We start from the raw sequence: 27,702 nt of genomic DNA on the forward strand, positions 1-27,702 counted from the left end.
ATGCGACAGGGGGTTGGTAGTGCCTACCTAGTTCCGGACTGTCTCAGCAGTACAGGTTACACCACATCCCTCAAAAACTTGCACTGGCAAAACAAGGGGGGCTGTGGAAGTCTGCAACTCTTCAGCTGTCTTTCAAAGTTGTGGTTGTAGCTGTTAATCTTTGGGAAAATTGCTTATATAATTTTTTTCCAATAGACTATATGACAAAATCGAGACACATACGTTTGTAAAGACACACAAAATAAATCTGGTTTTATAATGCTTCCAGTTGAAATACATCTGCCTATAGTTAATGTGTGTTGTATCTTGCAATAATGTATAGAGTAATACTTCAGTAATAATTTTACACGGCTAGGAGAAGATGTAAGTGGAAATTCAGTAGCAGCTGCAGCTCTTGTTCTGCTTGGTAGTGTTTATATCTTTACTTACAGTTATTCTCAGTTTAACTCCTGTTTGCTTGTTCATAGGCGTTTTCAGGTGGGAGATGGAAGAAGCCTCAGCCTGGAGCTCCTGCACTTCCCAGGCGTTGGGGAGCGGCACTGCACAGCACACGGGCGCTGCCGTCACCCGCCTGCTGCAGTTCTTATGTTGTTCTGTCACATTCATTCTGAATGATGTCATACCCCAAATTGAGAGTATTCCAACACCAAACTAAGAAGTTATCCTTCTATGAATGGTTGAATTCATAATTAATGAATTTCTTTGTCACCTGACAGTCTGTTTGGAAAATATAAAATCCTTCCGTGATGGTACATACCCCTCCTCCCCCTCAGTCTGCACCAGGGTAAGCCTGGGCTTTATCCCTCACAGATCTGCTGGTCGTGTGCGATCTGCAGAGCTGGTTTTGAGCCCTGTGCTCTGATGCGATTGTTCTAAATGGCCGTGGCTTCACATACATCAGCAGACCAGAGCAAGACAGACTTGGGATGGTTCAAGGGAAAGGTTCAGATGGGGGGTCTGTCGTTTGTCGTGCACGGAGCCTTGTTGACTTAAACCACTGAAAACTCTATTTGTTGCCAAGTAGCTTGTGGTACTTCATACATTTGTGAAGCGTGAACGCTCTCCAGGCAGCCTTCGGATGACAAAGATTCTTCTTTTTTTAAGGTAAGCTACAAATGGTGCCTCGGGCCTTGAAGGATATGATCATAAATATGCCTTTATTCAAAATGGTCGTCTTGCTATACCTGTCTGATCTCTTTGGTGAATGGTTAGTTTGAAAGCTATAAAAAATATTAATCTTGTGAGCATGTTGCAACTGGATATTTGCGGATGTAGAATCTTGCCTGCTTACTAGAGTGGAGTTAAAGTATGTAGCCATCGGCAAAAAAAAAAAAAAAGGCTGTTTTTTACTAGAAGCTGTAAAAAAGATACATTTACCCAAAAGCTGGGGTAATAATTTTTAACATTCTAAAAAGGACATAGCACCAAATGGCTTTAGAACCTGCATGTATTTAAATTGAAAAAAATTTAAAATGAGAGAGGAGAAAATGTATCCTGAAAAGAAAAAGGGGTGAGGAGGACGCTAACTGTAGCAGCGGGATAGTTGAAGGCATCTCCCCCATTTCTCAGGCAGCATATCAGTTGCACGGAGGTTTCTTTTGTTACTGTGGGACTCGGTCTGAACAATTGTGCAGGTAGATTTTTTTTTTTGTGTGTGTTTGTTATCCTGTCATTACAGAAGTCTGTTTCTTCCACGTTTTCATCAGATAATGTATTTAATTCCCTGGTTTCATCCTTGAGTCCATGTGAACACAACTTCTGCACTACTAATGTCCATAAAGAAAAGTGGTATCTTAACAGAAAATTTAGCCTATACTGTGATATTTGAAGTATCTTGACCTACTGCATCTGGAAAATTTAAAACCTATTTTTCATGTAAATGTTTGAGCCATCTTTTACATAATTAATTTTTAATTGCTTGCATCATCTTCACAAGTGAATGAGTTGTCGTCTGCTGTCTTTTACATAACTATAGGCTAGTAGACATAATACGGAGTTTGTCATAGTTCAGTCACTTTGTTACACCAAGCTTGAGGAGGTAAATCGCTGCCTAGTTTGTAGGTGAGCAACACTCCATCCTTGCAGCAGGATGGAGCTAATGGTAACTGCTCATACCTAGAAGTGTACTGACATGTCTGTGAAGTAACTCAAAAATCAGATAAATTTTAATCATGTCTTCATCTAAAAACAGTAGAAAGGTAGTAAGTCTTGTTTTGATTTTGACTATCACATATACTGTAAAGGATGAAAAAATAAGAATCTTTGAGAGCAGAGATGTGCCTTGTTGCTTAAGTGTAGATTTATAAGAATAACCTAGTTGTATAATAAATAACATGTCAGTGTCCTAGCAAGTTGATTTTAGCTTATTGGAGCTTTTTTCTTTTGTCCTAATGAGTATTGCTCTGATGTCCTTGGTGATTTACTCCTGTTGTTGGAGTTAATCTTGTAGCTAGATAAATACCAGGGTTTTTAGTGATGACGTCTTGCTTGCTGATTTTCTGGTGTTTCCCTCCTGAACTAGATACAGTCTACCCTATCCTAGCTGACAGTGCTGGTAAGAATTGTATTACCTCTTCAGCAGAAATTACTCTGGGGACTTGTTACTGGCTTCAGGTCAGTAATGGGAGGCTCAGAAACAGGGAACACGGGTAAGGAGAAAATTTGGGAGAACAACTTGTGTAAGGAAGGCGAGCGGAATACAAAGGGAAGTGAGTAGGAAGCTGTGGAAACACTCTGCTTTTGCTGTCTCGCAGGCAACGTGGAGAGGTCTGGCTTCTCCTTGGGCCTGCACTACAGGAGAGGGATTGCTCGGTGCTGGCAAAACTGTCTGGATATCTCTAAGAAAATAACAGGAGAAGCAGTGGAAGGTGGGGAGTAGAGACTAACAAGAATGAAGAGTTAAAGCATGGTTTCCTACCCTCAGTTTAGTGATTTCTGATACTTCTTCTCTCCTTCTCAACTGTGTATTCTTGTTCCTTCCTTGCATCAGTGATTATATGGCTGCAAGATCGGCTGGTTCAGAAAAATACACCCCCACCTCCCCCCAAAAAAGCCTAGCTTTGTGTCAGATGAACTCACTGAAGGGATTTGCTTTGCAGCTGTTTGACCGTTGGATCAGACACAAAAGAAAGTATTACCCATTTTGGCAACCTGCAACTCACTGCGTGCTTAGAGGCCCATACGAAAGCCAGGGTTGGCAGCCGCTAAAGAAAACTGGTGAATCTGCCCCATCATCAGTACTGGGGTGCCAAGAAGTCTGCTGCCTTTGTGCAAAGGGAGAACATCTGGGAGGATTTTAGAAGCCAGTGCTTTTGCATGCTAGATGAAAACAAGCAAATTGTGTGCGGTGGAGGCAGTAGGTATCCTCCGCAGAGGCAGTTCAAGTGGCTTCTAAACGTGGTTTACTCAGGCAAATCCCCACTGTCGCCTGAAGAGCTGGTCTGTGCCGAGGACGTGTTGCACTGACAGCTCACTCTTTGATGGCTCGGTTTGCTCTGATCCCACTTACTGCATGGTTCCATGAAATCATTTGAGTGAGCCTCCACTGTAGAGAGGATGGAAAAGCCACTAATTTCAGAATTATATTAGGGTATTTCAGACTAGAGGCTTCAAATTGAACAGATTTATTTTCCTTGCATGTTGTGTCTAGTTTGGAAATGTAGATGCAGACCAGCCTAGAGCTAGATTGTCACTGCTTCTGTTCTTTTGGCCTTTACTTTTATATAGAGAATTTCGAAATTCAGAATAGACGTTAAGAATTTTCTCAGATGTATTCTACAAGATGAAGCATTTAGCAATTTTTCTGAAAAATTATTTAAATGATTAAATGTACATTCTTTTTATCGGAGACCGAAATCCACAGAAAACAGTAGCAAATTCTTACTGTTCTCCTCGTCTGCTGTTAATCTGCCCCAGAAGTTTCCCAGGATCTCACATTGCACTGTTGAGCTATACTAGAACCATTTACACCATTCACGAATCTGTAGTTCTGCAGATCCACCAAAAGATCATCTCAAAACATTTAAATCTTTCAGTTCTCATGCATTGTTTGCTATAGCAGAGAAAATAAATCTGTAAACTTTTCTCTCATATTCAGTAATTTTAAGATGTGAATAAGGTGTGTTGAAATGCATTGCACAGAGCAGTAGAACAGTAAAATATGTTTTCTGAGTTTTCATTGTGGTTGCACAGATCTCAATATCTTTAATGTGCAAAAGCAATTTAAGAATTGAAAGAGCTGGAATACAGGAAGCCTTGAGGTGCATCTGTAAGTGGTCCCAGCATATACTGTCTGGTTCATCAGTGTGTAAGGTTTGTAGAGAGCAGCCCCACACCCACCCTGACTGGGGTTTAGCTGCTGTGATACGGCAGCAAAGGGTTGTAGGGGATGAGGATTTGGACCAACTGGGAAAGATGTAGGACCAAAGTCTCCCATTCCGGGTGACATCTAACTGCTGGGCTGTGACACAAGAGGCAGCAAAATAATGATGAACCTAATTTTTTTGAGAGATGAAGTCTGGTGACTTGTTTTCCAACAGTGAATCAGTTATCCATACCCAAAGGAGCGAGTAACACAACTAAGTCCAGGGAGTATCTTCAGCCAGTAAATCCCAGTCTTGCATAAGGAAGGAAAGAGGTTTTCTTATGAACTACTCATGAGTTTTACCTGTACCTGATTTTAAGGTGCTCTTGAATCCTGCATTTGATGTTTCCTGTTCCTGTAAGGTGAAAATGAGACTCTAAATTGACTTTGTGAGTTCCTGTCCTCAAACAGCATGCCTGGACAGCGGTGTGGTGGTGGGGACGAGGTCCTCTGCGGGGCTGGGCCCGTCCCTTCCTCTGCTGCATGACGTCAGCCCGGCTCCGCGCCTCGCTGCTGCCTGGCCACGCAGGAGGTCGGCCAGAATGAGCGTTCTCGTTCGTGTTACCTGAAGTATGTACGTAAGTGTTTGTAGGATCAAAGCCAACAGTTGTCTGATCTTGAGATCAAGATTAGAACATCAGTAACTTTGCCAAGAAGTGTGTTAATTGAAAGAACAGCAGTTAAAACAACTGCCTGTGTGTAAGGGCATAGCTCTCTAATTACACCTCTTAACACTGAGATACACATTTAACACTGACATCTTCATTAATAATTAATTTGATTGGTTTTCATCTGAGTGTTATTATTAGAGACTCAGCATTCAGCATATTTTCTGTTCAGACAAATTACCATACTTTCCAGCTAGTTCAGATGTACATTTTTCTTGACTGGTTTGTTCAGAAATTTACTACAGATAGGTTGAAGAGTTATTTCACAGTGTTGAGGTGAGAAGAGAGTGACAGATAAAATTACGGAAAGGACAAATTGGGATTGTCTTGACATCTGTGATCATTATCTTATTTTTGTAGAGGTTTTTAATTGTCCAGTTTTAAGTGTTCATTTAGACAATATACTTTGAAAGTCATCACTTACAAGTACATTTTTATAGTACTTTTGTGGCACGTCATAGATGGAAGCTTCAAAAAGTCAAGTGGTTTTTTTGAAGTAAGTAAAAAAAAAAAAGAAAAACAAAAGCTGTGCTTTTCTTCCTGGTATGTCTTAAAGAAAAGAAAATTAAGTCTCTTTTGCTTGATGGAATAAATACTGCACTGAATTTTGTGTTTTAAGGTATCTCATTACTTATCATTTGTAAGCTGTAGTTAAACCTTTGGAAAGAACTGGAAATGTAGAAGTATGACTATGATGGCATGTTGTACTGGTTTGGGCTGGGATAGAGTTTAATTCTTTTCCATAGTAGCTAGTACGGCACTGTGCCAGGATCGGTGAGCGCAGCAGTGCTGCTCACCCAGGGCTGTGTTAGTTCAGGCCTCGGGGGCTGTTCTGCTCCTCACCCTGCCCTGCCAGCGAGCAGCCTGGGGGGCACGAGGAGCGGGGAGGGGGCACAGCCGGGACAGGGAACCCCACTGACCCAGGGGTTACCCCACACCACGGTGCTCAGCAATAAAAGCTGGTGGAAAGGCGGAGGAAGGGCGGGCGTTTGGAGTTAAGGCTTTTGCCTTTCCAAGCCACCGTTCCGCATGGCGAAGCCCCGGGAAGCAGGGAATGAATTCCTCCTCTTGCCTGGCCTGCACGTGCAGCTTTTGCTTTCTCTATTAAACTGCCTTTACCTCAACCCATGAGTTCTCGCACTTTTGCCCTTCGATTCTCTCCCCATCCCACGGGAGAGAGCGAGCGGCTGCGTGGGGCTGAGCCACCGGACGGGGTTAAACCACAACACAGCTAAATAATTACTTGCTTTAAAGCCACAGACACCCATAATTCTGCATAATTGAGAATTCAGTGCTGCCTTTTTCATTTAAAGATTGGCTTTATTTATCATTGTACTGTATTTTGTGCTTCTTACCTGGAAGTCCCAAAGCACAATGGACACTCCCCTGGTTACTGTGCAGGTGAAGACAAGCTGGGATGTAGGGACAAGAAAGCAGCCCATTTCTGAAAGAAGCTCATGTGTAAATTGTGAGAGTTTTTGAGATTTGGCCTTTTGATTACTTAGCAAATATTCCTAAATGAAGAGCTTGACTGAGTAGTATTATTACTTCATGATATACTTGCAAATTTAACAGTCCATTTAGAAACCTGAAAACACTCAGTTGCAGTCATAAAAGAACTGTGGAAAGTGATTTAAAAAAAACCCATGTATGAGCCAGGGAATTGTAACATGTATTCTGTGATTCTTTGGGTGGTTACAGCTTGATGATAGAGTTGATTTTTACAAGTAAAACCTTAATACGTTTTTATTTTCTAAGACCTTAAAGCTACATCTTTGACTTTTCAAAATCTTGTCATGTAACTATTAGAGCATGGTTTTTATTCTGCTTCCCTGAATGCTATTTAGCTGGTTCTTGTAGAAACAAGGGTTCTTGAAGCTCTAGGTGTACGCCAGGCTTGCGGTTGGCTTAGAAAAATCTTAGCATCGGCAGCCTTTGTATTTGCAAGCTTGAAATGAATAAAGATGTTGTTCCAAAAACAGCCAGATAGGACTGGTTGCTTTTTTGGTGGTACTTTGGAAGGCAAAAGCAGCATGTAGTGTCACTTTGTTCTCCCAGAGTAAGTTCTGCTGCGGTTGCAAGAGACCCACCTTGGTCTCCTTCAGAGCTGCGCACCCACAGGCATTTCAACGCAGGCTGAGATCTGTTGGGTGTGACACAGTAACAGTGGAAGGAATGGTTGTTACACTTTTTTTTTTTTCTTGTTGTTAAAAAGTCAACTTGTCCTCTGGTCTCTCCGGCAGAGGTAGGACGCTGGTAGCTGGAGGACGCGGCGGTGCTGCCGTTCCCTCTGGTGACTCCGCGCTGCCGCGGGGGCTTTGTGCAGAGTAGCCCCCCCCCCCGGTCCCGGTGCCGCCCCGGGCCTGCCCCCCGGTCCCGGTGCAGTCGGGGGAGCCGCTTCCCCGCGGCCCGGGGGCGAGGAGCGGGGCCGGGCCGGAGCCGGCGGCGCGGCGGCGGGGCTGCTTCTCCCTCAGGGAGGGGGGCGTGGCGGGAAGGGAGAAACACCCTCTCTGGACTTAAATCTCTTGAGATTATAAGGACAGAGTGTGGCAGAGTCGTTATTTTTCCATGTTTGTGATTCGGTCCTGTCAGAAGGCGAGGTGAGGGGAGAAGGAGAAGGAGCTGCTCTTCGTGCCGCCGACTTCGTGTGTTCAGATTTCCCGCCACAATCCTGCGCCAGAAAGCTGGCAGCGCGGGGTTTGTGCAGTTTCTTTTTCCTTGTCCCAGAAGATGGATGCGGTGTGGACGTAAGGTGAGGACAGGCTGTTGAGCCAAGCTCTTCCCGCGTTACGGGGCAGTTGCTGAGGGGAGGAGAGGCCCTTCCCTGAGCCAGGCCCATGCTATAACGTGCTCCTTCACTTGCGGGGTAGAAGCTGGTGGGTGACCAGGCTCCTGCACCCTGTCACCGCCATGATGATTCGCTGGCTCCCATCGCTCCTCTCACTTCAGTTTCCCTGAAGATGTTTGATCCTCTCAGTGAAACTGCACGTGGACTGTGTTATTTCAGCAGGCTGGAACTGGAGACCACCTGCTCGCACACTTGAAGCAGCTCGTGGGCCTGAGCAGCAGTCGTCCCTCATGCTGCGCACGCCGCTGCACACAAAGCGGAACGAAAGTACTTTTTCTTACATCATCTCTCTTCCAGACTCCACTCTTCTGCCCGAGGCTGCCTGTAGTAGTGTTGAAGTCCTCTGACAACACAGCGTTCTGCCTGTACTCGGCCTCTGCGTGCAGGCACCAGGGCAGAAAGTGTCCTGAGAGTGAGCCCCTCACTCCAAAAAGGCTGACTTGAGCGTGTCCAGAGAAGGGCAACGGAGCTGGTGCAGGGTCTGGAGCACAGGTCTGATGGGGAGCGGCTGAGGGAACTGGGGGGGTTTAGTCTGGAGAAGAGGAGGCTGAGGGGAGACCTCATCGCCCTCTACAACTCCCTGACAGGAGGGTGCAGAGAGGGGGGATGAGTCTCTTGACCCAAGGAACCAGTGCCAGGACAAGAGGGAATGGCCTCAAGCTGCGCCAGGGCAGGGTCAGACTGGCTCTTAGGAAGTATTTCTTTGCAGAAGGGGTTGTTGGGCATTGGAATGGGCTGCCCAGGGCAAGGGGGGAGTCCCCATCCCTGGAGGGGTTGAAGAGTCAGGTTGACCCAGCGCTGAGGGATCTGGTGGAGTTGAGAACGGTCAGTGTGAGGTTCATGGTTGGACTGGAGGAGCTTCAAGGTCTTTTCCAACCGAGATGATTCTGTGTGATTCTGTGAGAGGGTGAACGGTCCTGCGGGGTGATTCCAGAAGAGATCCCCTTGAGGGTCAGCTCAGCTGCTCTTCCAGCCAAAACAGAATCGCACAGCTTTACAGCGCAGCCACCAGCCTCGTAGATGTCTTTTTAGGGTGATGTGTGCCCGGCTTTGTGCTGGCTCAGCATTTAAAAGGCAGGTGGTGGAGAAGGGGTGGTCATGGTTAAAACGGGTCAGGACTGAGGTGTTACAGCCGTTTCTGGCCTTGGAGCCTGTTTGTGGTGTAAGTTGCTCCTTGCTCTTCATGAAATGAAGGGAAGGAAGCTGCTGTTCGTATTTGTGTCCTCTAGGAGTATTGAGTGAGTTTGTTCCGAAAATCTGAAATACTGACTACTTTTAACGCTAAACCTCACAAGCTTTATCTTCTCTTTTCTGAAGGAAATTAAAGCATGGTGCATGTGCAGAAGCTACATGAATACCACCTACTCGCTATTTTCAAACTATTAAACACACTTCATAACTATCTCTAATATTAGTTAATAGTGACTTCTGTAGTTAAACAAATTAATTGCTTTTTCTACATGTACTGGAATTGTTAGTGTGCTGCTTCCATGATAATGAAGCTTGGGATTCTTGAACACTAATCCTGTCAGTCCTTTCCACACTATCCATAGCTCAGGGCAATTGGTTTAACTCTGGTGTTTTAATTTCCTCTTTTGCAAAAAGAACACTAGAAGCATTATTCCCATTAACTTTTTATTACCATAATTAGTCTGTTCCATGGTTTATTCCTAACAGTGAAGCATTTTGCTGTTACGTGTCATTCTTCTATGCTAAAAACTGCACGTGTGGCACACTTTTACTGATCCTGGGTGTTCTTAGTGTTTAACCCTAGTATTTTTCATGCATCTTGGATTTTGCTACTTTCAGTAACTACCACAAAATAGTGTTTTAAAAATAATCTTTAAATGTCATGCTGCCTGCTTGCTTCTGCCTGGCCCTCACGTTCTGTATGTAATTCTGATCTCAATTTGTAATAGCAACATAGGTTGATATTAATAATACAAAGTTCTCTGATAATTTGGTTAAGTTTGGAGAGGTTTTAGAAAAAAAGATAAGAGAATTTATAATCCTGAAAACTTGAATTTTAAGTGTCACTGGCTCAAAATGTAAACTATTTTAAAATATTGTTATTGCAGGCAAAATGCCAGCCCCTGAGCAGACCCCAATGGTGGAGGAGGGGCTGCCACAGACAACCCAGGAAACTTCCACAGGCCCGGGCATGGAACCAGAGACCACTGCCACTACCATTTTAGCTTCTGTAAAGGAACAGGTACATGCCTTGTTTTCAGCAATTCAGAAATCCAGTGTGCGTTGTGGAGTTAACCATTGTCTCTTACAGCATTGCCGAGAAAAAACATCATTGTTTCTAAAATGTGTTGCCTAGCATTACTACAGTATATTTTGTATATCAGAATGTGAGAATCTGAATATAAAGGGTTCATTTGATTGCACGGAACAGAAGCATCATTATGGTATTCTGTGTCCCTTGGAATGTATGCACTGTTGTAAATCAGACTTGAAATGCAGGTTTATTGCTGAAAAAAGAAAAGCTAGCGTAGAATTGATGCGACATTGAGAACCAGTCCTTTTTGTACGTTCTGTGAAGTTGTGTGCAGCGTTACAGAAATTTGCACATAAAGATTTGGTATGATTAATTGTATTTTGTTAAAGAATGGCTTTTAAACTTTTAGTTTGGTTTCAATTGTCAATACCAAGCTGGTAATATATTTTAAAACTGCAATACATTTATGGATGTGTATCTTAGTGATAGTCTCTACAGGGAAGATAAAATTGTGTTTGAAATCAAGTTCAACCTTAATTTGTAAAAATCATTCAAGGGAGAAAAAAATTGCAGTTTTACAAAGAAACATTCTAGCTAAAGTTCTTGGGTTTCTTTTGTGGTTTTTTTTTAAAAAAGAACACAAGAGAGAAGTGATAGCTTGGCTTTCATTGTCAGACCTAGAAGTAATCATCATCTTTCTTGGCTTAGTACCTAAACTGTAGCACCTGAATTTCAGAACAAATCTGCTTTGCTGTCTCTGTTTCAGAACTTCTTTTAAGATAAATCAGTACTCGATCCAAGATATTAACTCTGAATGCAAACACTTGATGTATGTGTTCTTATGTTGTCCCATGTTAATATTTTTTTTTCAACAGATTATATTGTCTTGATATCAACAGATTTTGTACCCATAGAACCTTCCTTCTGCAGTGAACATTTTCTGCAGCATGATGAAATTTGGATCGTTGTTTTCATGCCTAAAGTAATAGTTGCAAAAGTATTTTAAGATGACAGTAGCAACCCTAATAATTTCTTAGTGATATTAAAACTAATATTAAATCTTCCAATATGAAGGATGTTAGTGCTGGAGGCTACTGAGATATGAGTAATCACAATCATCTGAGCTACAGTGATCTTAAGTCACTTCTCATCATCTGAGACAGTCGTTTGCCTTGTGCTGTCTTGGCTTGTCCCAAATGTTAATTAGAACTCATTTGCTTGAAGTGCGTTTGTGGTGGTTTTAAGTTCACAGAATCCCAGACTGGTTTGGACTGGAAGGGACCTCAAAGCCCATCCAGTGCCACCCCCTGCCCCGGGCAGGGACACCTTCCACTAGCCCAGGTTGCCCAAAGCCCCGTCCAACCTGGCCTTGAACCCTTCCAGGGATGGGGCAGCCACAGCTTCTCTGGGCAACCTGTGCCAGGGCCTCACCACATTCACAGGGAAGAATTTCTTCCTTGTATCTAATCTAAATCTCCCCTCTGTCAATTCGGAGTTGGTCTGGTTTATTTTGCAGTTCACAGAACATGCTGGTGAGGGTGGCTCAGCTGATGAGCAGCGCTGGGCGAGCTGGCAGCGCTGTAGCTGCAGGTGATGGGCAGCCGAGAGCCCTGCTGCCAGGATCGCTGCCCAGAGTGGCTCTTGTGCAGTTCTGGTGCAACAGTGATGGCTGAACTGAACACACATTTGTGACAGCATTGTCTGTAATAGATTGATACGCAAGTATACAGTAAAAAAGCATTTGTTAACATTTCCTTTCCTACCCAAGAAATGTTTTTATCTTTCTTATTCTCAGAGAAAAAGTGTTAATGGAATATTTCTTCATTTTAAAAAAGAGGTTAAAACCTTTTTCCCTTTCCATTCATAAAAAGACTATTAAATATGTGGACTATTAAGTAACTCAAATCTGATGAAAGGAAAAAGTGAAATTAAAATTGCGTTTAATAGTGAAACACAAACTGCAGAGCTGTAGCCTAACTTTGAGATGTATAGGCACGCTAGAATGAATGCAAGGGGGAGGAAGATGTGAATTGTACTTCACTCTTGAAAGTGATAATGTGGAAGAATTAAGAGCTGAACTGTTGCCTTCTGGTATTTTTTCTGTTGATAATAATTATGGACACTGACATACTCAACACCCTTCCTGTATGGCAGAAGGCCCAGAACAGAATATTTTCCAGTGCAGTTATTTACTTTATTAAGCTTGAACAGAAACTACGATGCTGTTTGCTGTGGCCTGACTTCCTTTGACACAGGAATCTCGCTTTGTTTGCAGTAGGTCTGTATTTGTAAAATAGAGTTGCCACACCTTAACTTCATTACTTAGAAACGCTTAGGACAGTGGAAACGCAATCCAGAAAAGCTTTTATTATTCCTTGTCAATTGTGCAAGATTCTAGCTTAATAAAAACTTTCAAAATCACTATAGTAGTTCTGAAATAGGTAGATAAATTTATTGAATGACTTTGTTAAGCTTTCTTCCTCAGTGGCATAGATAAGATTATATAGAAAGTTGCACTAATTAGTCTGTGAACCCTGCAAGCCACCCTAAATAAACTCTCCATTTATTTCTTTTTCCTATGACCCCAAATCAGTTTAAAGCAACTTTTTTACCAAAAGAGAGTGTGAACTCTGAACAATCTCTCATTGAGACAAAAATTGTCAGAGCTGTGTAAATCTCCCTTGATTACATTTTAGGAAAGAAACATTTCAATTTGCTTTTAGTGTTATAAAATAGTATGTGCAGAACAAGCGTAATCTGTGAAGAAGTTTAGATTACTGCAGCTTTGTGCTGTTCTGGCAAAGCTTAAGTTTTGTTTTAATGTGAAAACACATCCCTAATTAGTACAAATTATGAGACCAGCACCACAACTACCACTGGCTTTGACTGGGGTAGGGGGGATAGTTCTTTTGCCAGGTTAAGTTATTCTCTTTGAGGATACACAAGTGGATACACTTTTGGATGAAAATCGAGGCAATGACTGACTCTTACTGGTAGAAGTTGCATCTTGAGGAGAGGAAATCCTTTCTGAATGCAGGGAAGTCTGAAGGCTAACTGTAATGAAGCTGAAATTTATCTTGGCCTTTTCTGTTTTTTCTTTCAGTGGATTTGATGATGGGTTGTGGGTTTTTTGTTTGGGGAGGGTGTTGTTTTCTCTGAGGGCTTGTTTTGGAGGTAGTTTTTGTTTTGTCTTTTCAAAACATGTGTTTCACTTCTAAAATGTTACGAAGTTTCCACGCTATAATGGGTTAAGTATCTTAGGAAATGCTAAAGCAAGTTTTAAGTAAAACTTAAAGCATTAAAATATACATGTCTATATTTCTTAATCGTAGGGAGTATTTGGATAAAAGTTTAGTTGAGTTCAGTAGGGAGTCTCTTATTCATATTAAAAGTAAATTGAATATTTTCCTACTAAAATAGCAAGGGGCAGCATCATAGCAGTAGCGGGGGGGGGCGGGGGGGGGGTGTGTTGAAATGTAGGGGCAGCGAGTTGCCAACTACTCCAGATGGATTTGTAGAATCACTGCTCCTTTACACGTGCGAGCCCTACACTGCTGCATTTGGAATGAATTGCTGCTGATCTGGCAAGATTAAATGGGATCACTTGGAATTGTGAATTTCCTGCTTAGCATGTTAGTTTTCCTTTTCAGTGATTGGGCAGAGAGAAAAGGTTTCACAAGAAAAATTACCCATTGATCCAGTTTTCAAAAGTAACACAAATATGCTGGTTTTAATTTCTTTGCTAAAAGAGGAGCACTTGCAGCACTGGCAGGTTTTTTTTTTTAGTTTCTTTGGTCTAGCTGTTTTTGATGCCTAAAGATAGACAACTTTTCACATTTCTTTTGTAAATAGGTGAAATAGAGTAAGAATGATTGGATATGCTTTTGGATGAATAATCATAAATCTCTTGGGTTTTCCTAAGTGTTTTCCTAGAAGTGTTCACTTTTGTTCAACACTTCAGCAAAATCTTTTCATTTTGTATAACTGTATTGAACCATATCATGTGCTTAGAAAGTGGGCACTTTTTTCCCATCTTTATTGTTTAAGTACAAAATTCTTTACGTAATTCTTGAGATGTTTTTTTTGGGGGGGGGAGAGGCAAAACCCTAAGTTTTTCAGATGGAAATGGAAGAAAGATGTATTCTCCATGCAGCAAGCATTTTATTATTGCATGTTTGAATACATCTTTACTAGAATGACAGCATTTTGATACTAAGTTTGGGAGACTTCGTTACCAGTTCGATATGTAGTGCTTTATATCAAGTACTCTGACTGTGTGGGCATATCGCTTCAACAAGATACCTGAAAAAAAGACTTACTAAATGCACTTTCAGTAATTAGGCACAAACATTGAATGTCTTACTTTGAAATTCTGATTTGCATGCATCTAGTGATCAGCTAGGTGGATAAATGTGCCTCAGTTCTGAAATGAAGGCGGTACTTTTTATTGAGTGGACTTCCAAGCTTTGTGTGAGTGAAACAAAAATCTTTGTCAACATTTTCTGAATGACTGGAAGAACTGGTTTTGTTTCCAACTCAATGTTGTGTTCAGTTGCATAGGTCATTCCTCCCTATTTAATCCCAGAACTTTGAAGTTTACTGTTTCTGCTGTTTACAAGTATTTCCAGTTTTGGTGAATCAAGTCTGAGAAGTCCACTTCCCGAGGCTCTCATTCTAGGACAAAATATAGGCCACTCCTGTCCCAGATGAAACAACTAATTCGTTTCCTTAAGCAAAATTCTGTGTACTCCTTTATTCGTGTGAAAATCTAGAAATTAATTTTTCTTTCTAGCATGTAGTGTTAGGCTTCTGAGGAGAAATTCCACTTGAAAAAGAGCCTGCCTAGAACTGTGTGGGTACCCCTGAAATATATTGGGGTATTTATACCTTTTGTAACACTTTTATGTTTAGATGACCAGCCAATCTACTCAGCAGCAGCTGAACTCTAATCCCCCGCTGGCAGAACAGTGTCCTTAGCTCCAGCACCCATTTAAAAACCAGAGCATTGTAACAAATGCTTTCCAAAGAGGATGCTGCTCAGATGTAGTCAGTGAATACCTCAGGTGGCATTCTTCCTTTCCACCACTGACTAAGAGTAAGCTTTCTATGAAGTGCTTCAATTTTGATCCCTCATCAGCCAGAGCAGCACTAAACTGTCGTACCAGACTAGTGAACAGTACAGGCATAAAAGTATTAAGGGCTTTAATGGTCTGCTGCTGTTGAATACAGAGTAAGTGAGACCGGCCAATAATTGTAGCTGTGTCATTTCACATCCTGTAATCTGTGATTCTCTTTACTCTGTCCAATTTTTTATCTTTTATCTTCTACTTTGGAAGATACTGAGATACTGAAAGCATGCAAATGCAGTTGTGTGCGTGAGTAAACTTTATTTTTACAGAAACTCTTAAGGTTGATCTAATATGGTTAGTTAAAAGTACAGGGTTTTTCTTCTCAATAGATCCTGGTAGAGAATTCAAGTATTAGGTCACTACATTATGACAGTCATGTTGGAAAAATATGGTATTCAATGATGTGGTTTCAAGTAGTCAGTTGCTTGATCTAGCTCCAAATTACAGCAAGTGGAAAGATGCAGATCTCTACATAGATAGGCGCAGGAGGTTAATGTGAAGGTATAAACGAACTTAATTTTGTTTGTCCACTTCTTCGTTGTGCATTTGTATCGTAAAGATGTCCAAAATGTAATTGCCTTTTCTTTAGCACTGTTTGAACTTTCCCAGGCAATGGGAGCTGTGTGGCTCTGCGCTGTATGTTGCAGTTGAACGAGACATAGTAAATGCAAGGTAAAAGTACTTCTCTCAAATGTAGGCTACACTGTCTTAGATCATCTCGAACAACTGGAAGAGGCTCAGCTGAATTGTTCAACAGGGAACATTTTAATGTTTAGGAATACATTTTATAGTTCAGTTTACAATTACCTTCTTAAAGTTTCACAAAGACAGTGATGTTTGGCAGTCAAAGCAGTGTAGTGTATCCCGGTGCTGCTACAACTTGAAACACCATCCCAGCCTGGCCCTGTCTTCCCACAGCAACCCCTGGGAACTCGTAGGTGCATCTGTCAGTGGCGTCGCCTCTCTTGGATGTTCCAGCTGCCTGGTCCTGGTCTGACTAGCCAGGCATCTACCAGTCCAGAAGAGCTTGTGAGTTGTCTTCACTGCTTGTGTCATTGCTGCTGATTCTTGCGTAGTTGTCACCAGAAAACTTTCAGTTAGCCAAACCGATCACTGTTTGTTTAAAGTTGGGGCAGGAAGAAAGTAGTCTTTATTTTTCAACATTGTGAATGCCGACTCCTTATTCTCATCCATGTTACTGAGGGATGAAAGTTCCTCGTTCACAAAAATGAAAATGTTGGATCTCTGCAACGTGGTGTCATAACAGGGTGCAGACAGAAAGCACAGAGTTACCTCTGAACCTTCTTTTATTATCCAAAGCCTGCAACAGGACAATGACAGTCTTCATGGTCAGCCATACAAATTACATTCCCATTACTTACCTGTTTTCAAATATTTGCTGTTAATAGCCCAGCACAGTGTGTTGGCAATTGTTTTCACTTGCCAGGGAGCCACAAACCAGTCAGAGGTACTCTTTCTGCTTTCAGACGAAGAGAGTATTTTGTTTTCAGGGTTGATGTAACTTGTGTCATCTGTATCTCGTGGCAGTGAAGGCCTTGGAGTGAGATCCCAACCTTGTTGCAGGCCAGTGACCCTCAGAACTGGCCAAGTAAGAGCTGTTGGTGGTCACCTGGGGTGTACACTACAGTGTTGACACCCCGTGCCGGGTTTGTCGTCCCCCCCGCCAGAAACCTCAGCCTCCAAAAGGGAATTGCCCAGTTCTGAAAGTTGATGGGTTTTGGTTGTCACTCGAAGAAGGTTGTCTGCCTGTGATCTGTATGATTGCTTTCTTCTCTTTCTTGAACCACGTATGTGCTTCCTGTTCTTTATATTTTAGAAGGTGATTAAGTAGTTAATGCTAAACAGGTGAATAGAATTTTAGGGCTTTTTTTTCCCTTGATGTATATCGGATAATTTTGAAAAAAAAGTAGTAGCTCTGGCCAAGGCACTGTAGTGTGTATGTTTCAGAAGATTTGGTTGGTCCTTTTGATGCAGTATGGCAGCATATTCTATAATCTGCATCTATCATTTTAGTATAGATGTTCTTCTGCAAATGAAAACAGGCTTATTAATTGTTTTGTTTGACTCCTGTCATGTCATTTTGTCAGAAGCCAGTAATATAAAAGTCAGTTAATTGTGATTTTTGCCTAGGGCAGCAGCTTCTGTGTGTCGCTGGCAGCCAGCATTGCGTGGGAGCATCCTGTTTGAGGAGTGTGATCTCCCGCTGCTTTCACAGAAGCAGATTCAGATAGATTCCCCCAATAAATAGTATACTGTCTGACAGGTAAACATGGTGGTGGTAGGCATCTGTTCAGAGTGGTGTCAAATGTCATTATGAGGAAGCATAAACTGTGAAGGTGATCAATGCACTTATTTAGAATTGATTAGGACTTAGTTTTCTATAATAATATGATTTAAGATGAGAGATGAAAGGCTTAACACAGGAGGTATTCCAGCTGTAAAGAAGATGGTACCTCTAAAGTTATCCCTCTTATGTATTTATGTAGGCATTCTTGCTACTAAATTGTAGAATGGCAGGTTTGTTGGATGGACTGTTAGATGGGTAGAGGAACTGGCTGTATGGCCACGTCCAAAAAGCAGTCGTATGGCTCAATGTCTAAGTAGAAACTGGTAATGAGTGGTGTCCCTCAAGTGTCCATACTGGGACCAGTACTATTTACTGTGTCATCAGTGACATAGACAGGGGGATCGAGTGCACCCTCCACAAGTTTGCAGGTGACACTGAGCTGAGTGATGCAGGTGATTCACTTTGCAGAGGGAAGGAATGCCATCCAGAAGGGGCCATGAGGAGTGGGCCGGCATGAGCCTCATGAAGTTCAAGGCCACGTGCAAGGTCCTGCCCGTGGGTCAGGGCAGTCCCCAGTATCGGCACAGGCTGGGGATGAATGGGTTGAGATCAGCCCTGCAGAGAAGGACTTGGGGATCCTGGTGGAGGAAAACTCAGGCGTGAGCCGGCAACGTGCGCTGGCAGCCCAGAAATCCAGTCGTGTCCTGGGCTGCATCAAGCACGCGTGGCCAGCGGGTCGAGGGAGGGGATTCTGCCCCTCTGCTCCGCTCTGGTCAGAGCCCACGTGCAGCACTGCCTCCAGCTCGGGGGGTCCCCAGCACCAGACAGACGTGGAGCTGTTGGAGCGGGGCCAGAGGAGCCCACGACAGCGATCGGAGGGCTGGGACCCCTCTGCTGTGAAGAAAGGCTGAGAGAGTTGGGGGGGGTTCAGCTGGAGAAGAGAAGGCTCCAGGGAGACCTGACTGCGGCCTCTCAGTGTGTAAAGGGGGAGCATAAGAAACACAGGGAAAGACTTTTTACCAGGGCCTGCGGTGACAGGACAAGGGGGAATGATTTTAAACTGCAAGAGGGCGGGTGTAGATTGGGTGTGAGGAAGAACTTTTCTTACCGTGACAGGTTTGTCCAGAGAAGCTGTGGCTGCCCCCTCCCTGGAAGGGTTCAAGGCCAGGTTGGACGGGGCTTTGGGCAACCTGGGCTAGTGGAAGGTGTCCCTGCCCAGGGCAGGGGGGTGGCACTGGATGGGCTTTGAGGTCCCTTACAACCCAAATCATGCTATAACTCAAAACCTCAGTTGTCTTATTTTTTTTTTTTATTTGCCTGAAATCTTCAAAAATCTGAGGTGATTATTGGAATTGGGCAGACCTTTATTTTCCAGATGAAGAATTTGAATATACTCTGAGGAGTTCTCAGGGAGGGTAGGAAGGAAACTGTACACATATTAATACTGTATAAAGAAAGTACACTGTGAAATGAGAGAAATACAGCATAACTTCCACTTCCTCGTTCTGTATTTAATCTTGATCCCTTTTCTGTGCTGAAAAAAAAATAGTATTTTCTGTAGCTTTTAGACTTTTGTAGTGTTTTAGAGAAGACTTCTCTTGCATTGGTCATTCTTTTCATTTCAGTGGGGCTTTTTTGTCTTTTAAGCCTGTAATTGTTTTACACTTGTAAAATGGAAATCATTATTGATTTTTCTGATGATCCCAATTAAGTGGTTCATCTCCTAAACACCTTTAGGACAGAAGTGTGTGACAAATTGTTTAAAAAGCTGTCATCCTGTAGATACAAGCTTGGTTGCCAAGCCCAGGTTTTATTTTCCCTCTTGCATATCTGATTTTTGCCATTGGAACAGTTGGAACTGTAGCTTTGTCCTGTTTCCTTTGTTACATGCCCCATTTTAATTGATTTACTTTATGCAAAAAGGCTTTCTAGACAATGTCAGCCTTTTTGTAGAATTTGGTAATTTACTGGAATTTTTTCCTCCTGGAACGCAAATGGCAAAAGTTGCCTTGTAATAACATTTGTCTTATACATGAGAGCTGGTGTAAAGGACAGTGTTAGAGTGCAGGAGAATGCAGCCAGGGGAGGCGAGAGCTCAGAGCAGTGTGCATTCATAGCATGTATTGCGAGTATGTTTTCTAGAATAATGTTATTTTCAGTAAAGCCTTTGCCTGTAATGAAGAGGCAAATTAATAGAGATTGGTTGAATGGAAGCAAATAATGGCTAGTGTACGTTTTGTTTTTATTCATCTAATTAAAAGATCGGTAAATAACAATAAGCAACTTGAGTCTTGTGTTCAAATTCATAGTTTGTATCAATGACATTGCTATTTAAATATTGATTTTAAAGTAAAGAACAGTAAACAGCTTTACACATAGGGTAAATGTTTTATATTATTTCTGCAAACAAGCAATGCAGTAGTGTTTAATTATGTTTGTTACGTGCTGTATAATACATCACAGCTGACTTGGGGAAAAGCTTGTCTTGCTGACATTTGCTTCAAAACTTAGAGCTTCAGCATCCGAATGGTTTTTAAAAATCATGGCGTTCTCCACTAACATATTAATGACTGGCTGGTGAATCAGCTTCTGCATGGATGTGTTCCCTGTATTCGGACTTAGAATTGGAAAATAAATTCTCATGTAAAAATTTGACTTTTTTTGCTTAATACACTTTTTAGTGTTTTCCCTCCAAAAGACAAACTGTCCAATGAAGTGGCTGGTTGCATGTGCACCTCTTTGGTATAACATGAAGGTGAATCCTGCTGAGACCTGGTATCAGGCTGTGCTGACCAGGTCTCTGGTCCTGGGTGCAGTGACACATCATACAAGCCTTCTGATATTACCCCTACTTTCTAGTCCATGGACAGGCCCACAGGATTTGCTGTGTTCTGCAGGTTATCGTGTTCATGAGGCTTTTCATATCAGGTCTCCGGATTAAAAGGATTTAACTTTAGAATTCTGTCTAAGGGCAGGTTTTAATAAAACCCAAATTTAGGACATACGTACCAAGATTCTCTTTCATGACTGAGCACAGACTGTGCTGAGCTTTTCTCATGCTAAAGCTTGACAGTAAATGCCAACCTAATGGAAAGGGTGTCCTGGGGGAAGTTGGGGACCACATCCCCCTCCCGCTGCTCCCCTGGTTTGCATATTTATTTTTAACAGAACTACAGAGTATTTATTCTGTTCTGGTGAACTGTTTGTAGTAGATAATAGTAGAAAAACCCAGTCATGTTGTGTGGATGCTCGTGTCCTGTGGCAGTAGTGGGCGAGTTCCGTGTCCTGGAGACAAACACTTTTGCTGGCCAGCATCTGGAATGTTGGGGTGTGTTTGTTCAGTTCAGTTTGTGAGCTCTGAGAAATGTTTGAAAGTGTCTACAATTCCTCGTATCATCAGGGAGGGGCAGTAGCTCGTGTGGTGTATCTCTAACAGGCCGGTTTGTTGTATGGAGCTGGAAGTAGACTTTCAGAAGTAGCTTTTTTTGTGTGTGTCATCAAAATATAGAGTCATTTTGGGCAGTACTGCTGTTTGACTGTGCTGGCTTCCTAACGCAATCAGTGGTAATTAGCCATCTGTTTGGAGGTTCTTGGAGGTAATCTCATTGTGTTGTTGGTAGAAAAAACTTTATCCCTACTTCTGCGAGGTAAGTCTTGGTTTAAGAGTAGCTTTTGACTATGCTGTTACTCAGACCTGCCTGTGGCACTGCAGTGAAGCCCCCCAGGACTGGCACTGTGGGAGGTGCAGAGGTGTTTGCAGGCTGCTGAAGGCCGGGGGGCATTGCCGAACCGTGCTTTTCCTTCCCAAAACAGTGCACAAACTGCAAGAAGCAGAGAGCTCTTTCATGGACCATTAATGAAAGTAAAGTATTTCAGCCTCATTCCATGTAATGTAAGGTGTGAAAGAATAGTTTGCATCAACTATAATCTGTGAGGGAAGGGGACTTTTGTAATGTGGCAAGGCATGCAACTACTGTGTAATACAGTTACATGATTTACATTCAGAATAAAACCCCCTTATTAGTAGTTTGCACTTTAAAATTAAAGGAATGCTTCTGTTCTGTATTTGACTTACATATGAGACTTGCTTAACCAGATTATTAAATATCAGTGTTCATCTGTTTTTAAATAGTATTGAACAGTTTACTTAGACTTCAGGGGATGTAGAATATCAGTTTGAAAAATAATACAGTTGCTCAATAGAATCCTTTTCTATCATTAACAAAAAGCTAACTGTGGATGCAAACATCACTGCTATCCTATCCCATTGTGACATAGTATAGATTTCAGAGTATCATCTTTATAGAAAATGTTTCCAGATTTTAATAACACACAAACATTCTGTGCAGCACTTGTATTTCCCGTGTCGTTTCCTGAGCATTATGTTCCAAAAGCCTTTTACAAAGGCTGAGGTTTGGTACCTTTGACCAAAAAATATAACAAAGGCTGAAATCAGGAAAGGTGAAATAGCACATCTCTACCCTCAGCCAGTTTGACATAATAAACTTCAGGTTTTTGAATACAGAAGTCAGAACAGCATATCTTAGGATTTGCAGTTCTGCGGCTAGAAAGGTTAGGATACGATATTTTCCAGTATACCTTGTTTATAGATGAAACTGAAGACTGACTTTATAGGCACTGATTTTGATAGATTGTGGCAATATAAGGAGACACATAAATTTTAATTGCAGGAGGAATAAAATCCACAAATGCTTATACATGTTTTTCCTTTTGTAACAGGTGATAAATCAATATTTGCATGAATCACTGATTTAAAGAACCATTAAATTCCTACTTTAATCTTCTGATAGTTTATTCCACTAAGGAAGAGTCAAAACAAGAAACATGGTTGTGATGAAACAGTGTTTCAGAATTAATCCACACCCGTTTTTTAACATCAAGAATGCTTTTCTTTTTATTTTGAAATTTCAGGAGCTCCAATTTCAAAGACTTACCAGAGAACTGGAAGTGGAAAGGCAAATTGTGGCTAATCAGCTAGAAAGATGTAGGCTTGGAGCAGAATCACCAAGTATCGCCAGCACAAGGTACAAGTCCTGATGACTTACTTTCCTATGTCCCATAAATTAAAGGGCTTTTTAGTGGTGCTTATGTCCTACATACATATATCTTCACTGATAGCTGTTCACCTTCCATTAATATGTGAAGTATAAAAAAAAAAAATGCAGATTTACTGTGCAGAGTTATGGGACAGTTTGAAGAGGCCTCTAATAATTGATTGCATTTTCAATAGAGTGTATGTGAAGCTTTAATTTCTCTTTAGATATGTTCAATTTTACTTTTAAGATTCATCCAAAGAGAAATACAGTAGACTTAACACATATTTGTATCAAAGTAACAGTGATAGTTAAATGCAGTAATCCAATTTTTTTTTTTTTTTTCCAGAATTAACTATCTGGTTTCATCCAGCTTTTCTGAAATACTGTTGTTACATTTGTTTTCAGGGAACATCTTGCTATCAGTGTATTGTTGGCATATTTAAATAGCCTGAAACATACCTAATATATTTTACATACAGTGACAATAACTCTAACAAAGCATTTTGTTAATATTTCAACTGTAACTAGTATTCTGAATATTTATGTTTTTTTAAATTCCTTAGCAAACTTTTTAACTCTAAATGTGTTTGGGCACTCATTTATCTCAAGTATATCAAATGATTGGTAGCTCTTGAATCTGAAAGCCTTGATAACAATGTGTTCTCTTAAAAAATGTTTATGATCCCTGCATTTTGGGTTACAGCAAACTTTGTGTTGGCATGTACATGGAGAGTATGCTCTGAACATTATTATTTCATGCCTTAAATACTGCTTGTTTCTATATTCTTTCAGCAATAAATTTGGGTATCATTCTGAAATGTTTCCTCCTGTGGCCATAATAAATATTTCTGCAAGTTAAGTAGAAAGTTGTTCCTAGAAAAACTTAAGAAACAGGAGGTGATTATTTAAAAATAAATTTAAGAAAATCCAGTGTACCAGCTAATACAGTTGTTCTTATACTTCAAACTACTTGACCTGAGTTGTCATTTGACAGTATTGTTACTAGCATGAAAACTTTTGTGTAAGAAACTTCAAAATATTCAGAAATATTCCTTGGACAAGATGACCATTTTATACTCTTCATAGTTGCCTACCTTCCTTCTAGATCCACATATTTCTCCAGCTGTTGCTCAGATTTTGTTTTCAAACCTAAAAAACTTACATGCCTGTGGAAGAATGAGTAAAAAGCTTCAGTTATTTTACACCTCCAACCATCTTTCATCCAGTCTTGAATGTCCATTTTCAGTGAATTTGCCTGAGTAGTATAAAGGAAGAGGTTCTTCTACATCCCAAGTCCAGAGAATTTAATGTACAGTTAGGTTATCCCACAAATAATATTGTGTAGTTTTTGAAAAAATATACAGTTGCCACTATCTACACAATAAGTTGGCTCCTGTACTTCTGTCAAATACTATCATTTACCAAGATAGAAAACAAAATTTATAGCATCATGGAGTCATTTTTTCTTTTGGTTGCTTCTTTATGGTTAAATGATGTTTATTTGTGTAAAAAAACAAAGCTGATGAAAGTTTAGGGGGAAAAAATACTAGCACATAAGTTGGTTTGTAGTATACTTTGGTACATTTGTGTATCTGGATAAACTCTTCAAGCCCTTGTTTTCTGGGCCATAAATTTTCCATAATTATTAATAAAATATTTTACACATGTAAAATAATTATATTCTTAGTTCTTACAGACACCTCTCTAGTCTGACCACTGTTCTTATTTTTCTAAATTTTCTTATCCCAGTTGAGTCTGGTCCTGTATAGATGAGAATGCTGTGCTACATTGCTTTTTACTGAGGGACATGGAATTAAAACTTGGTTTAGACAATGTTCCAAGATGTGTGTGTCCTTGGTTAACTTTTTTACTTACTCTTTAATGTGGATATCCCTTTTAAGAGATGTGTGAGAAGCTGGAAAGAAAAAGAGTAAATCTGTATTTGAATCAGGTGCTTTCATTTCTTCACAAACAGTTGCTTCCAGTGTAGTTAGAAGAGTTGTTGAAAAAATCAGGGTAAACCAATCTCTTAGAGCAGACACAAATATAGCAGCAAAACTTACAGCCACAAAAAGGTACCGGTGTTTCCCCAAACTAGGTGATGTAAATGTTTTGCTAAGGCTGACAAGACATTAAGCAAACACAAAGAGGGCATGGAAACACTGTGGTGTTGAGAGATTGGTCCTGGGCAGCTAACAGCCTGCTGCCAGAAACACAGAGAGGTTGAGCACTGGGAGAGCAAGGTGGTGTTTCTCCTAGACAGGTGTAAGAATTGCCCAACAGAGTCTTACATAAAAAAAACCCCAACCAAAACAATGACAAAAAATTTTAAAAAGCAAGTAGAACTAAAGCATAAGATCTGTATGTCTTTTTATTTTTATCCTTTGTTCAAGTTTTCTGTCCCTGAGGAAATCAACGGAGGTTTGTTTCAAAGATAGTGCTTTAATATCCTTTAATGTGGTTAAAACATTCGGGAGTGTTTCATTTCAGAGGTCCAGCTGTGAAGTTTTGTTGACCTCAGTGCTTGTGGCAGGGCCCCTGATTTACCCACTTCTAAACTGGATTCCTGCAAGCCAGCGTTGGCCTGGAGGGGGTGCTGCTTTGCAGAGCAGACGCTGACATGAGTCACGGGTACTTTGGGGGCAAGCATACGCCTGTCCACAGGCTATAATTTGCTCTCAAGCTTTAAATTTCAAGGAGGACAGAGGCTATGGGAGAATATGCCATGGGTAAGTGGCTCACCCATTCTGCTCTCAGGAAATTATCTTACAAAGCAGCTTCTGAACCGTGAAACTTTGTGCAGAGACAGATCTGTAAATCTGGTGCTACAGCTTAGCCTTTGACTGAGGTGAGAATTTCACGATCAGTCCTTAGGAAGATAATTTTGGTGTTTTGTAGACAGATAAAAGGAAGGAACTGCAAGCTGTCCTGTGTGTGGGTCAGCAGCCCTCTGAGCCAGCTCGTCGCCCAGCTGCGCGAGTGCCAGCCCAGGGGAGGCTGTGGGAATGGCTGCTGAGGGAGGGGGAAAGGCCACCTCAGTGCCTTCAGCCAGCTGGAACTGCCGTGGCCAGGGCATGTTGGGCTGTCACCACCTTGGGCACGCCCCAGAGGGACCCCCGTTCCAGAAGCGTGGCTCGTTCTGCTGCTGCTAGTCCTGCAGAGAAGGGTGTGTTGCTTTGTACAGATGAACAAAGCCAAGCAAATAGGAGGCACTTGTGGTTTGGGTTTGTTAGTCTGTGGCCCACCTCTAGGCCAGCTCTAGCTGTCTTACTCTCTTCAGAGGAGTGTGAGGGGTGAGAACAAGAGCAGATCTGCAGATCCTGAGCGCCTGTAGTGTAATGGATGGAGAAGGAAGGACTGGATCAGATGCAGCCCTGGATTCCCATATGGCTTTATTTTTGTGTACCTGTAGGTTACTTGCCTGTTAAAACTCTTTTCATAATTATTTTTATAAATGGGTGTTGTGCTCAGCACTTCTAAGATATTTCATGGCATCCCATACACCTTCAAACTGCCTAGGAGCCTGAAATGAATCATGATTACTGTTACATGGAAGTATTAAATATTTTTACCCGTGTTATACACTGTAAGATCAGAGATGAGAGACTGGGAAAAAAAATGTGAGGTTTCAGCTGTATCTTCTTTTGTTTCATGCTATAACATGCACAGGTTTCTGTGAAGAAGCCACTGGCTGTTCAGCCTCCTATACAAACAGAGTGCTGCAGCTAACTCACTGTCCACAGCGTTACTGGTTCAGTTGGATTCGGTTCCGGGCTGCCAGGCCTGCTGGAGTATGTGCTGATGCAGGGAGAGATCAGTGTATCAAGGGTCGGTGGTCAGACTGGCTTTATAAAACCTCTCAGGTGGGAGCTGGCTGCATGACTTGCAGTCGACTGGTGCTTTTTCGTGAGTTATCTGTTCTGTGTAACTTGTGAAAACTGAGTGGTGTTGGGAACCAGAAGGCTCATACTTAGTAATTTAGTTGTAAAATACTGTACTCATAATAGCAGCTTGTCACAAACACTTTAACAAAAGTACATAAATGGCACACTAGACTTCATCAGAATGCACACCCTTTCGGCAGTACAGTAAATGATGAAAAAAAAATAACACTTCAAGTACTGAATGGTCAGTCCGAGTAATAACATGGCTACCTGCAGTCTTCTGAGTTTTGTAAAAGTAAATGTATTTCTTAGCTACTATGAAGGTTTATATTTTCTGTTTTTTCCCAACTGTGCTCTTTCTGTAATAGTACAATGTACTCCAAAGTGATTCAGTAAAATAATGCACTCTGTGATTGAACACTGTAAATTTTCTGAGAGCTGAACATGTATTGCATTTCATGGTCACACATTTTTTTTCTCATACAGTGGGAGAATGCTTACAGAGTGTAAACAGAGCAAGTAGTTCTGCCTGAGCGCTGGCCGCGGTCGTGTTAAGCTGGGTAACTTTTGCTCCACTTGAGGAGCAGTAACGTGCGAGACACCTCCGCAGCGTGCGCCGCCCCCACGCTCGGGGCGTTCCACGGCGTGCGGCGGCAAGTTCATCCTGGCAAGACTGTTCACAGGGAGCTGGTCTGGGTGTAATTATCCTTACAGAGACTAGTTTAATTTTGTTCCTATGACGTATCAAATATTTCAGTGTTTCCAAAAGGTATATTTGAAATTGCTTTGCATATATTGCATTATATGATGTCACCAAACTTTCATGGCAAATTATAAGCTCCATAAAAATTACCTTTAGAATCAGTATTTGCTTTTGGGGTGGGAAGAGGGAAGGAATCACAGTAATTTGAACTATTTATTCATGTATTTATTTACACTAATATTACACTTACTGAAATTGGAAAACAAATCAAAGGGTTACATTAAATTTAAAATTGAGTAAGAAAATATATACTTAATTTCTTTTGCAGAGCTTCAGTGTACACTAAAAGCAGGGCTAAAATGTATTTGAGGGAATTCAGCTGAGTAATGAATAATTTTAAATCAAGATCTCCATAGATCATCATAGAGGTGTTGGAAGAGTATTTTGGGCACAGATATGAAGAGTCCATTTATCCTAACAATTTAGAAGAAAATGATTATTTCCGTCGTTAGTAGCTA

The 27,702-nt window shown here is 41.5% G+C and overlaps 1 protein-coding gene across 4 annotated transcripts in view; it reads left to right on the forward strand.

Moving 5' to 3' along the window:
• The window catches only part of PKP4 (plakophilin 4), a 99,105-nt gene that overhangs the window by 18,771 nt on the left and 52,632 nt on the right, over positions 1 to 27,702 (forward strand). For 3 of the 4 annotated variants that reach the window (XM_074873908.1, XM_074873910.1, XM_074873909.1), the window contains 2 exons: positions 9,958 to 10,091; positions 22,473 to 22,585. In XM_074873908.1, coding sequence (XP_074730009.1) covers positions 9,963 to 10,091; positions 22,473 to 22,585 — 242 coding nt within the window. In that variant the 5' untranslated portion in view covers positions 9,958 to 9,962. Of the gene's footprint in view, positions 1 to 9,957; positions 10,092 to 22,472; positions 22,586 to 27,702 lie in introns of those variants that run through there. The other variant, XM_074873911.1, reaches the window with a different exon arrangement.

The sequence above is a fragment of the Strix uralensis genome, chromosome 6, assembly GCF_047716275.1.
Source record: "Strix uralensis isolate ZFMK-TIS-50842 chromosome 6, bStrUra1, whole genome shotgun sequence".
NCBI classification, from domain to species: Eukaryota; Metazoa; Chordata; class Aves; order Strigiformes; family Strigidae; genus Strix; species Strix uralensis.